Source organism: Populus euphratica, unplaced genomic scaffold, assembly GCF_000495115.2.
Source record: "Populus euphratica unplaced genomic scaffold, PopEup_1.0 scaffold1170.1, whole genome shotgun sequence".
Taxonomy (NCBI): domain Eukaryota; kingdom Viridiplantae; phylum Streptophyta; class Magnoliopsida; order Malpighiales; family Salicaceae; genus Populus; species Populus euphratica.
In genome coordinates, this window is record NW_011501025.1 from 51,235 (window position 1) to 63,615 (window position 12,381).

General features: G+C 36.8%; 2 protein-coding genes across 2 annotated transcripts; both read left to right on the forward strand.

Annotated features, from left to right (window-relative positions):
- The first annotated feature begins 416 nt into the window (after positions 1-416).
- LOC105117072 (transmembrane protein 64-like) lies at positions 417-5,100 on the forward strand. The gene is made up of 9 exons (XM_011014616.1): positions 417-685; positions 1,430-1,491; positions 1,780-1,834; positions 2,109-2,207; positions 2,489-2,575; positions 2,700-2,816; positions 3,472-3,564; positions 3,716-3,746; positions 4,687-5,100. Exons 1-9 carry the CDS (start codon positions 587-589, stop codon positions 4,869-4,871), a joined length of 828 nt encoding a protein of 275 aa, XP_011012918.1. The 5' UTR covers positions 417-586; the 3' UTR covers positions 4,872-5,100.
- A 123-nt stretch (positions 5,101-5,223) lies between these two features.
- On the forward strand, positions 5,224-9,612 carry LOC105117071 (probable E3 ubiquitin-protein ligase LUL4). Its single transcript, XM_011014615.1, has 3 exons — positions 5,224-6,124; positions 8,359-8,866; positions 9,436-9,612. Exons 1-3 carry the CDS (start codon positions 5,583-5,585, stop codon positions 9,547-9,549), a joined length of 1,164 nt encoding a protein of 387 aa, XP_011012917.1. The 5' UTR covers positions 5,224-5,582; the 3' UTR covers positions 9,550-9,612.
- Positions 9,613-12,381: the final 2,769 nt, after the last annotated feature.

Sequence of the window (12,381 nt, forward strand, 5' to 3'; positions counted from 1 at the left end):
CATTTACCACAAACTAAATATATCTTATATTATTAGATATATTATTATAAAACATGCTTTAGTTAAAGAGTTATTGATACTTCAAGTATAAAATGATAATATACAATCTTGATAAAAATACACTTTTAATTATTAATCAACCACCTAATTTACTTGATTTTCTCACTTTAGTTTTTTATCTTTCAATTCATCCCTCACTATTTTTAAAAAATAATATCAAGGGATTAAAATATTTTTTTAAAAAATATATTCTTTATTTTATACCAACATGGGAGATGAGAAGAATAATAAAAAAAACTACGTCTTTTTAATTTTAATTTTATGTAATATTATTATTATTATTATTATAGTGGTAAGGATGATATCGCTTAACTTAATAATAATATAAAAATAAAATCCCTATGTAAAATAAAACAAAGAAAGCACCTTCCCAGGTCCCCATCCTTTTATCATTTTCTCCAAAACGACAAGAAACCTGGCAAATCTTGGAGGCTTGAGAGCCCGCTTGTCTTTGAAGCAAGCTGTATCGGATTGCCAAGACGACGACGAAGACTGTCGCCCTTGGCGTCATAGGCTTTCCTCTTCTATGGCTTCTTTTTCATGGGCTTCTCTTCTTAGGATCACCATCTTTCTTCTCCTTGTTGCCGCTGCTGTTTTTGCCTTCTTCACTCTCCCTGTTGAAAAGGTTTCGATTTTTCTTCTCCCCTTTGTCTCTTCAAGCTTTCTCTTTTCTTTTCTGTGTCCGATGGCGCCTCTTTTGATGTGGGTTTCTTTGTTTTTGCTTTGATTTGTGGGATTTCTTTGATACATGGCGTATTGGTTTCTTTTAGTGGTGATGCAATTGTGGGGGGTTTTACTTTTAGGGAATGTTGTGGCCTGTCGTGTCTGTTTGTGGAATTTCTTGGAAATTGAGGTTAATAGGGTGTGTTTCTGTGCAATGTGATTGTGTCCCAGATTCATTTTTATGTAGGCATATGTGATTTTGAACTGAATTTGATTCTTCGTTCAATGTTTGAACTGATGGGACACGCACTGGTTTTTTTGCGGGCTGATCAGAGACAAAAGATGGTTGCTTTATCTGAGGTTTATAAATATGTGTTCTGTTGTTATGGATAGGGTTCGGCATTTATTCAGAGTAGTTCTTACTTAGTATTTAACTGTAATGTGATCTTTATTCTCTCTGCGATCCACTCATTTCGGCTGTTTATTTTGATGTGGGGAAATGTGGTGAGGTTCGATTGCAGGAACTGGACTTTGTTCTGAACAAGTAGATTCCTTGTCGTGCTCTAGTGGATATTTTGTGTGTTTTTCCCAAGTCTCACATTGAGTGTCTTTGGCCTGTGATCATCTCACCGGTTTTGTTAAATTTTGCTGATGATGATTGATTATACTTGCATTTGTGTATTTACCGGAGAGATTTTCCTTGCAGATTTTGAAGGATTTCTTGTTATGGGTTGAGCAGGATCTCGGGCCTTGGGGTCCCCTCGTACTGTAAGTCAATTTTGTGCACCATTTTCCTTGTATTTTTAATTTTCTTGATATTAAATTGTTTTGTTCTTGATTTCCCTTCCATGCTGTGTATGGCCTTAATTAGTTCCAATTCCTTTTCATTGGGAAACCTGCTGCCTTATGATTTCTCATACTGTAATCAATCACTTGTGTATTTATGTTTGTAAACCCTTTTTTGTTGTTGCTGCTTTAAATTAGTCAGACACACCAGTCACACAGCACATTGAAATCAATTGACCTTGCAGCTCACTTTTATTTTGCCACTTGCAGGGCCATTGCATATATTCCTCTAACAATCTTGGCTGTTCCAGCTTCAGTGCTTACTGTAAGGATTTATACCATTTCTGGTGCCTTTTCCTGCTTGGTTATCTTTCCTTAATAATTTAAATAATCAATCCTTTCATCCTATTGTTTCATCCAATTGGCTTCTATTTTGCTTATCCGCCCTTTGTTTGTTCTCTCACTTCTGCTATCAAGATCATGCACTCCCAGTTATTTGATTTGTATCTCTCTCCATTTGCATATATTCAAGTAGTTGTGGAAGAAAACTTATCCTGTGTAAGCTCTATTTCTCTTGTAACTTGGTCTCCATATTTCAGCTTGGTGGTGGATATCTTTTTGGGTTGCCCGTGGGCTTTGTTGCCGATTCTATTGGCGCCACAGTTGGTGCTGGGGCAGCATTTCTTCTAGGAAGAACAGTAAGTTATTAGACTCTTGCAATGGTATATACTTCCTAGTTCCAGCAGCATAATATGCATAGAAGGAGAAAAGGTGCATCCTTTTGTTACATATGCTTAATCACTCACCTGAGCTTGCGTTTGTTCTTTGCTATTAAGGGCTTGGGAAAAAATGGAAACATACATTTTTTTATGTATTTTCATTTCCTTTTGGTTTTCTCTAACTAGCTAGAGGTTTTGTAGTTCCTATGTTTGATACTGCAAGTGAGTGTTTAGTTTATGTCTTATTCTGGTGCCTTCAGATTGGTAGATCTTTCGTTGTCTCCAAGTTGAAGGATTACCCGAAGTTTAGTTCAGTTGCAATTGCTATTCAGAAGTCTGGCTTCAAGGTTTGTGTACTTCATATTTGATCCTCAAAACTTCTGTGGTTTTGTTGCTACATATATTTGCAAGTTCCTTGCTATTCCTCTCTTGTCCATTATTTCTATCATGGCTTACTTTTTGGTTGTGCAGATTGTTCTGCTGCTTCGACTTGTTCCTTTACTGCCTTTCAACATGCTGAATTACCTGCTGTCCATCACTCCTGTTCCAATAGGGGAATACATGCTGGCTTCCTGGATAGGAATGATGGTATGTTCACTCATCCAACTGTACTTGGTGAATTGATTTTAATGCGTTATCGAGATACAAAAGCCTTATGAAATGCCAAATATGTATTTAAAAGAGATTTATTTTCATGTGGATCAATTGAAGGATAGCATTGGTGCTTGATGGGCCTGTTTAATCATGTTGTTGATGTGATGTGGTCTCAACTTTGATTGCCCCTATGTGATATAAACATTAAAACATGTTCTGACATGATTTTTACTGGCATGTTGTGCACTGATTAAAAATTTTTTAGTGTGAGGATTACTGACCAAAGGGAGGGAGTCCTCACCCCATAGAAGAACAACTAACTTGTTATTATTATGGGTGGTACTTGATGATTTGTGTGATCAGTTGTTATGCTTAGTGCTTTCATTAAGCTTAAGCAATTTTTAGTTTATGGAGCAAACATTTCAGTTGCTGGCTAGTTTGTCTGTGTATATCCAGAAAACAAAGAGAGAAATTAAATTGATGTTTAAAAAATGTGAAATTCTAGGTTTTCTTTTGTTTTCAGTTCTTTTCCAAAATAGTTATGACCTTCTAATTATGTTAGCTCATGAGATATGCATGGAAGAACATAATTGAGAAGGTAGTGCTGGTTTGAATCACTTCACCGTATCTAACATGGTATTTCTTACAGCCAATAACCCTTGCTTTAGTGTACATTGGAACGACACTCAAGGATCTTTCTGATGTGACTCATGGGTGGAGTGAGTTTTCAACTACTCGTTGGGTAAGGACCCTATCCTTTTCTTATATGCTTGAGTTTGGTTTTGAGTCATTTTCTGATATATAGGTCTCCATTGTTTATTTCTTTCCCTGTTTTTAACCACCCAGTTCATCTGTAGTCTGATATATTTGTGACTCTTGTACTGTGGATGTAGGTTCTTATTGTATTGGGCCTTGTTGTATCTGGTAAGTTGCAATGATCCACCAGCATGCTTCTTTATTTTTCTTTGCCTTGCTGTTTTTATTTTTTTTAATGCCCAATTGGAGAGTTTTGAGAGGCCATAATTTTTTTAATCATAATTGTCACAAAATATTAATGCCCTATTTAGTGAAAAAGTCACCACCAATTGTGAAGTGCCAATTATAATTACTCAGGATCGCTTTCCAATTTTGATCATTTTTGCCATTTTGTTCAAGATTTGAGAACAATGAGGAGATGATGGTACTCACGGGAGTTGGCGGCTTTCATTATATATGAAATAAGTTAAATAGAAGTGAACTCGGAGAATGTTTCCATGTTTTGTTGAGTCTTGTTTACTGAAAATGTCAACATTGTTTGGTGCCACTTATAACTACATAGGATTTGTTCATCAAGTTGGATCCTACAGCCCTGTGGTTCAAGGCTTTGAGGTTTTAGGACAATAGGGAAATAATGGTAGTATAAAGTAGCTGGCGATTGTCAACATATGTCAAGGAGCCAAATGAACTCAATGTATGTGTTGTGTGGCCGTGTCCATGTCAGAGTCTTTCACCGATTAAGTGATAGTTGGGTGGGATATAACCCAGTGCTATGATGAACTGATAAAGAAAATGACATGTGAAACAAAAGGAGAAAAAAAGTAACAAAATTGCAGAAGGAAGTGCTCAAGAATTTTTATATGAAACTCTTCTTCAAAGCTATCCATTAGATGGTGATCATGCAAGTGAAACTTAGAAACTGACCAGTAATTTTCTTTTTACTTTTCAAAATTGGCTCTTAGATTTATGAATGTTAGAGAGTTGCATTGGGCTTTAGTATCATACATTACCTCAAATTGAAGTCTAATGACTACTTTTGTTTGACCTGATATCTTGTCTGAACTCTGCCTATGGTTACAATTTTCACTTCTGTTTCTTTTCTTTGCAGTGGTTCTTATGTTCTGTGTTACTAAAGTCGCCAAGTCTGCTTTGGATAAAGCTTTGGCTGAAAACGAGGATCTAGATGTCATTTTGGCATCACCTCAATTGCCCATTGTGGCAGATACTTCTGTTAATCTGAACCAGCCTCTCATTATCAAGATCGACCCGTCTGAAGATAACCATGAACAATGAGATTCTTAATTTGTGTAAATTCTTTTCCTACCGCATTTAAAGGCAATACTCTTATTTTAGTTTGCCATTTAGTGCCCGTTATTTGTTATTCTGCTTATTTGTACAGTAGAAATCTTTTACAAAAAAAGTAAAAAACAAATAAAAATGTAGGTTTGGGGTGTAAGTGGTTGATCGGCATTTGTTGAAGTGAGCCTATAATTACCGAAGAATGAATGATATAATATTGTCTTCAATGCGATTTGCCGCATTTGGAACAATTTTGGAGTGAATCTTGTTATTTCAAAGCAACACGAAGGGCTTAGGACATGTCCTTTCTGTTCCACTCTATTTTCCGAAACAGTGCGTGTTAGAGCGTATGCTTTTATTATTTATCTAACCTCAACTCAGGGTTTCTATTCTTAACAAATGTTTGTAACCGAACTTATGAAAAGAAAATAAGGACCGGACCATGCATGGTCTGGATATCCTTGGATCATCGCATCCTTTCAACTATGGATTCTTGAAGGTCAATTTCTGATGTTTGAGTTTGTTTATAAAGAGTATTTTGGCCATTAAATGAAACAATTTTTAAGTATAAGTGTGTTTCGTTTCTCTAAGCTACACTCCAGTCTTCACCCATTTCTTCAACAACACTCGAATCTTTGCTTTCCAATTTTCGACGCTCCTCTCTTCCTTCAATTTGCAAAAAAATAATAAAACACCCACCAAAAAATGGGCCTTTCATGGAGCAATACTAGAAGAAGAACCACCACTTTTTATCACCCACCGCCACCACCACCGCCTTGCTGTTATCATCATCACGCGGAACCCATCTCTCTCCTTCCTCCTCCCCCACCACCACATCAAAGTCACTACACCACCATGCACCAACCACCACCCTTACAATCTTATCCTCCACCCAACAACCCCTATCCTACCCACATTCCACCTCTAGTTCACCACTACTGCAATTCCCACCATTACCACTCATGCAACTATGCAAATCACCAACCTTTTTATTATACCTGTCAACATCAGCCTACTGGTGGGTGGTCTCCGGTAATCAGACCTCACGTGGGTTTTACTTCAACTATTAATGCTGCTACTGCACAACCAATTCTGCCGGAGCCAGCTCCTTTTGTGGATCATCAGAACGCAAAGAGGGTTAGAAATGATGTCAATGTTAATAAAGATACTTTAAAGGTTGAAATTGATGTTTCAAACCCTGATCATCACTTGGTTTCTTTCGTTTTCGATGCATTATTTGATGGGAGGTTAGTGTTTGATTTGCTAGTGTTAGATTCTTGGTTTTATTGTTGAATTCTTGATTTTGCTTTGTTAAAGTAGAGGTTTCTGATACGTTGGTTGTTGGTTACATGATTCTTGATTGAGGGTTTAGCTTCTGCTGCTCAATTAACATGGAGGATTTGTTTGGTGATTGACTATAATGAATCCCTGTAGTAAAATCTGAGGGTGAGATTTTCTAGTGTTTTGAGTGACTGAATGAATTGAAAAAAGTCAAAATCAGAACACTGTTCGGTAATTGGGTTATATCTAGAGTTGTAGATCTCTTATTTAGGTCTATTTTATATAGATGGAAAGGTAAGACATAGACCTAGGGAGCCTAAGATTTAAAAAAGTGACCATCTCCGATAAGGAATGATCTCAATTTAGATTATCAGGTGACCTTTTTATGTTGAAAACATTGAGTTGAGCAAATGTTGATGAGTTTTCACAGTGTGATTTTGATGGCAATTGGGGCGTAGGAGGATATCTCAAGTGATAGTGTGCGTTGACGGAGGCCTTGATATACACGATAGACCTCATGCATTTTATCTCTTAATTGTTGACTGTCCAGGGTGGTTTTGACGGTGGAAATGAGAGTGGTGAAGGGTTTCAGAAATCAAATTTGCAAGAACGAGCCAAACGGGGAAATTTGAAGGGATTAACATAGACTGACATACTAACGCCTGAGTTTTTTTTTTCCCCCTGTTAATGATGTTCTCCTTGCAAATATATAGCTCTAGAGATGCTTGGAGATCGTGGACTGTGGTTGCTTATACGCTACAAAAGCTGCCCCTTTTTTTCATATGTTTTGAGATATAAATTAGTAAAATTAGGTGAATAGTCCTTGTTGAGAGGTGATTAGTGAGGAAAGATAGTTTAGCCTAGCTAAACTGCTTGACTTACCCTTTGGTTTCAGCATCATTCTTTGTGTTTATGTTTGTATTAAATACATCATAATGTACTACAATTGTAATCAAGGCTTTCTTGGTCTGTATACTTTTCTCGAATACTGTTCAAAAGCTCCATATGATGCCTTGATTTTTCATTATATAAGCTCAGTAGAAAATGTTTTGGTTTAGCCTTAGGTTTCATCATCATTCTGTGTTTACAGTTGTATTGAATACAATGTAATGTACTTCATTTGTAATCAAGGTTTGCTTGATCTGTATTAAATACAGAGTTTTTTCTCATTTTAGAAAGACTGGCAAAGTTAATATAGTAAAAGTTTCACCATCTTGGCTTTATGATATCAGAATTAACTCATGCCAAACGATTACCGCAAGGTCGATATGAATGAAATCCACAAGGTCAATATGAATGAAATTGCATTGTGTATCAGTTGTAATATTTAGGATGACTGGAAATATTCACACATTGATTGGTGAATTAGCTGGATATTAGTTGGATTTTGTTCTTCTCTCTCCCCTCTCATTTTTGACCTTTTGAAAGGAGTATCTTCCTTTTTCGGGTGGGCTTGACTGGATTGTTGTGCTGACCAGAAGAAACTTATCATTCTGTCCGTATGCAATTTCTATATGGTGATTCTCTTTAGTAGTTTATTCTCCATGCATGATAGACAATAGCGATATTTTTTTCCAGTAATTTTAAATGTATTCTATGGCAATTAGGTATATAGGCAACCTAGGACAGAAGAGTTAGAGATCATAATCGTACCACTTAGGCTTGAGCCTGTCATAGACCTTAATTATAATGTTCTGTCTCAATCTAGTTGACCTCGGATGTAAGCACAGGCACACGTTTATTCTAGGAAGACATTCACGTATTCTAATAAGTGAAAATGTGAGCTATATTTATTTTGATTTTCCCAGATCTTTTCTAGGAAAGCATTTATATGTGGACAATACTGATGTATTACTGCTGCAATGTTAACTTTCTGAAGTGAATTTTGTTCTATTAAAATCTCAATAGCTTCACTCTGAATTATGGAATTAGGTGAGAAGTTTGCACTTCTAAAGTAGCAACTTCAAACTCTGCATGTTTAAAAAGAAAGTCCAAATGTTACAACATGAGAATCTCATTGGGGTTATTTCAAATGAGAAACAAAGCACTGGATCCCTTCAGAACACTAGAAACACCAGCAATTAACAAAAAGCTGTGTGCCAGCTTGATTCTCTGAGTTTTCTAATCACACACACGAGACCTTGCAAGGATTTTTTTCTTAAATCTAATACCGCTTGTTTTGTTTTGTTTTTAATAACAGCATTACGATTTTCTACTTTGCCAAGGAAGAGCAGGATGGTAGGTTCGTTCCTGCATTTCCTGAAGCCCATTTACCTGTGAAAATCTCCTTCCAGAAAGGTCTTGGCCAGAAATTTCATCAGCCTCCAGGAACAGGCATTGATTTAGGCTTCTTTGAGTTGGATGATCTCTCAAAATCATCACCTGAAGAAGATGTTTTTCCTCTTGTAATAGCTGCTGAAACATACTTGCCAGTTAACTTAACAAATGAAAATGATGATTCTGTGCCAAACACATTTCGCCACATGCAGATTACTCAGGCTGTTCTTGAGAGAAAAAATGGTGACAATTTCCATGTCAGAGTAATAAGGCAGATTCTATGGGTTGCTGGAGTTCGATATGAGCTCCATGAGATATATGGAATAGGAAGCTCGGCAGCTGAAGGCTTTGATGACAGTGACCCAGGGAAGGATTGTGTGATTTGCATGGCTGAACCTAAGGATACTGCCGTGTTACCTTGCCGACATATGGTGAGAGTCTGCCCTTTATCCTGTTCACTATTTTAAGACATGGCTATTAATCATAAGTGAAAAGCACTATGTAGTGCTCTTGCATTCATGCATTCACGCATAATGATTCCACACACTATTAAGGGTGATATTAGGAAGGTTGAATGTCTTATGCTTGAAATACACATCTTAAATTGACTGTTTGCTTCCAGGCACATGAGTGCAAGTTATCTGATCTCTCGAGTTTATTTAGTGGATATATCTCAAGGTCCCTCTCTCCCTTTCACTTGAGCAGTCATTTTCCATTTACAGAGATAAGTTCGGCTTAGTATTAACAGTAGTCTATGTGGAAATCTAGACTAGAAAAGTTTTTTCTCTATTGTTAATATTCAGCAATTGATTTGCATGGAGTTTTTTCAAGAAGGTTTTCTCAAGAGGTAATATTCTTACTTCTTTCTAGTGTCTGAATTCCTTGAGGAAACATTTCTGTACTCTGCATGTTGTTACAAGTTCAAATCTCTGTTTCCCTTTCCTTTTTATTTAAACCTCTATTCCTTTGTTCTCAAGTCATGTGTGTTGTGTCTTTTCAGTGCATGTGTGGCAAGTGTGCAAACGAATTGAGGCTTCAATCAAATAAGTGTCCAATATGCCGCCAACCGATTGAGCAACTCATAGGGATCAAGATAAATAGCAGTGATCAATGAGAAACTCTGTTTTCTCATATAAAGTTGGATTTATGGTATAATGGTTAACTTTTTTTTCCCTCATGAATGTGTGTTCTAATATATATATATATATATCCTTTTTGTTTGTTCTTATTTTTTATATATATAATTTTCTTGTGTCTTTGTAGAAGAATACTTTGTAGATCCAAATCTTCCAAAGAGAGAATTTACTAATAGTAAACATTAAACGAATCTTTAGCCACTTGTATTATTGCCTTTATATGTCCATGAAGCCACCTTTATTACCTCGATCATCTTATTCTTCCAAAACGTGTTTTTAAAACTAGGTTGTGCATTGTATGGTTTGCATCAATTTGGACGTTATGTACATGAGGTGAAGTGGCATTCATTTACCATCTCATTCCAAAACATGGTTGATGTAGTCCAGGAATATCAAATATCTATGTTTTTGCATGTCGGTGCCAGGACAGTATGAAGTTTTCCATGAATACGAGGTACGTGCATTAAAGTTAGGATTCGTGGCTGTTTCATATTTCTCTTGACACAGTCCACACTCCCAACCTTCATCATTGAATCCAGTTACTGTTGACATGTATCCATCATGTGTGCCTGTAAATTTGCTATTTTCATAAGTGAAATGAACATGGAGATTCGAAAGGAAGAAAGAGAAGCTGCAAACAGCTTGACTGAATGAACACACTTGTAGCCTGTAGGTCGACAGTAGCAGCCTTTTCTCTTTGAGCTAACAGCCGAAAAGAGAGGCTGAGAGGGAATATTTGCCATCGAAGATAGAATTGAAGGGGAAAAATCGAGAATCTTCAAAGCTTATTTTTTACCTTTAGTGATATGTTAACGATCAGAGAATACAAAAGCTATGCTTTGATATCATTTTTTGCACAGTATTGCTTGCCAGCGAAGGATGTAGATATTTCTCCTAAATTGCGTTGATTCTGCATGTAGGTGTCTTGTATTAATTGTGCCTGTTAGAACGCCAGACTAGACTCATTTTTCTACAGTTTTGGACCTTGAAACTTTCCCTTTGATGTCTTCTGAAGTTTTTTAAGATCTGGTGTATACCTGTAAATTGGTTTAACCTTTGCACTCGTATGATCTGCATGCAGTTCATGTCATTTCTTTAATTTTGCAAGATGCTTTAGATCATTCAGGACATGGTTAACGTCGTATGGAGGGAATCAGGTGACCTCTGTTACACTTCATTTGAACTTATCCAGATTCCTTTTATCCTGTTTAACAAGTCTTGTGTTGATGCCAAATGAAGTCCTGAACTACTTGCTCTGCCCTGCATTATGCTGTTTGATACACAGTGCGCCTTTTCTTTTTACATCTATTTTGTTTCGAAAGAGAGGTAAAAGGACGAGGGAGGGAGTGGTGGGGGTAAGGCTAAAAAAGAAGGGAATAAACTTGTTTAAAGGGTCAGGTAAAAGGAAGGAGGGCATAAAATTGTTTTCTATCTCTGTTTAAGGACTTCATTAAAGCTATAAAATAGTCTCTCATTCTTTAATTAATCTTGATATTCCACTAAAAATTGTCACAATGTTTTCTTTGCATTCATGACCATCTAGATTAAAGAACAAGAATGAAGGATATTATGCTGTTAGGTCTATGCCACAGTTGAAATTGTGGCTGGAATGAAAAAGTATTATTTCTTTCGCACAATTCAAAACCCAGCATAACCCTCCATTGGCCAATCAGAATGTCAATGACTGCATTTTTTTTCACTTGGCAGTGTGCCATCAGCATCAAGAATGCATGAAAGCAACAAGCAACAAGCAACTGTCATTCCTTCCCACAAACTAATCTTGCTTCTGCCATTTCCAAATCACAGAATTATGTACAATTGCATTAATTTGTCATGAGGAGTCGATCATTATTAAGAATTTGTTCTTAAGTCACAATCATTTACTTCGAGAAAAAGGCTCGGAGGTACAAAATTATAGTATTAGCTAGGAATGATCATGGAAACAATTTAACTTTAATTTTGAATTTGGTACCACTCGCTCCCCCACCCACAGGATAGTGGAAAAGGCCATTTTGATGGGAGATGTCGCTCTTCTTGATGCTGCCCATCTGACCACCATTGACATGCATGCGTTTGTCTCAATCAGCTAGGGATGATGGAAAAATCACTGTGATAAATATCTAGGGGAGATAGGTATTTAAGAAGGAATAGATAAAAGTGGGAAATGTACTCCAAAATGGGCATGGTGGAAAGGATCCTTATGTGACAAGTCCTGGCAAAGATGAAAAGGAAGATAATGGAGTTACAGTGTGCAATTCCCTTGGACACATATAAGTCAAACCTGCCATTAAGTTTCTCTTACCATAATGCTATGGGAAGCTTTTAATTTCTTGGATTCATATGATGATGCTGAAGAGTGGCTATGCATGAGGGTTGTGGCTCTTGGTGATATGACTCCTAATGGGAGTGTGAGAGAGAGCATAAAAAGGAGAGAACAAAAAAATAGGGTCTGGAAAATTAAAGACTTCCATTATACATGGTCAAAACTTGTAGTAACACTATCATTATTTACCCATATAGACAAAAAATCTAGAGCTAGAACGAAGAAAGATTGTAGAGGGACCATGCATGTGATGATCATGGCAGCCTCTATAGATCCAAAAAAAATATGGCCTTCCAAGCCATCCATCAATATATATGTAGTCGTACATAATCCTCCTCTCATCAACCAGTCATAGTCCACACACCATGTGATTCCCTGAACATAAATAGCAGTTCCTGTGCCTAGTAGCCTAGGTGTTTCCACTTAAGAACTAAAGAGACAAAAGGAAGTAAAGCCAAGCTCGGAAATGGCTGTTAGGGTTCCCAAA

Bases quoted from the DNA above. Each gene is read 5' to 3' on its own strand.
- LOC105117072 (XM_011014616.1), top strand. From the start codon at position 587: ATGGCTTCTTTTTCATGGGCTTCTCTTCTTAGGATCACCATCTTTCTT. The intron at 686-1,429 runs GTTTCGATTTTT...TTTTCCTTGCAG, and splicing joins TCACTCTCCCTGTTGAAAAG to ATTTTGAAGGATTTCTTGTT. The intron at 2,208-2,488 runs GTAAGTTATTAG...TGGTGCCTTCAG, and splicing joins CATTTCTTCTAGGAAGAACA to ATTGGTAGATCTTTCGTTGT.
- LOC105117071 (XM_011014615.1), top strand. From the start codon at position 5,583: ATGGGCCTTTCATGGAGCAATACTAGAAGAAGAACCACCACTTTTTAT. The intron at 6,125-8,358 runs GTTAGTGTTTGA...TTTTAATAACAG, and splicing joins GATGCATTATTTGATGGGAG to CATTACGATTTTCTACTTTG. The intron at 8,867-9,435 runs GTGAGAGTCTGC...GTGTCTTTTCAG, and splicing joins TGTTACCTTGCCGACATATG to TGCATGTGTGGCAAGTGTGC.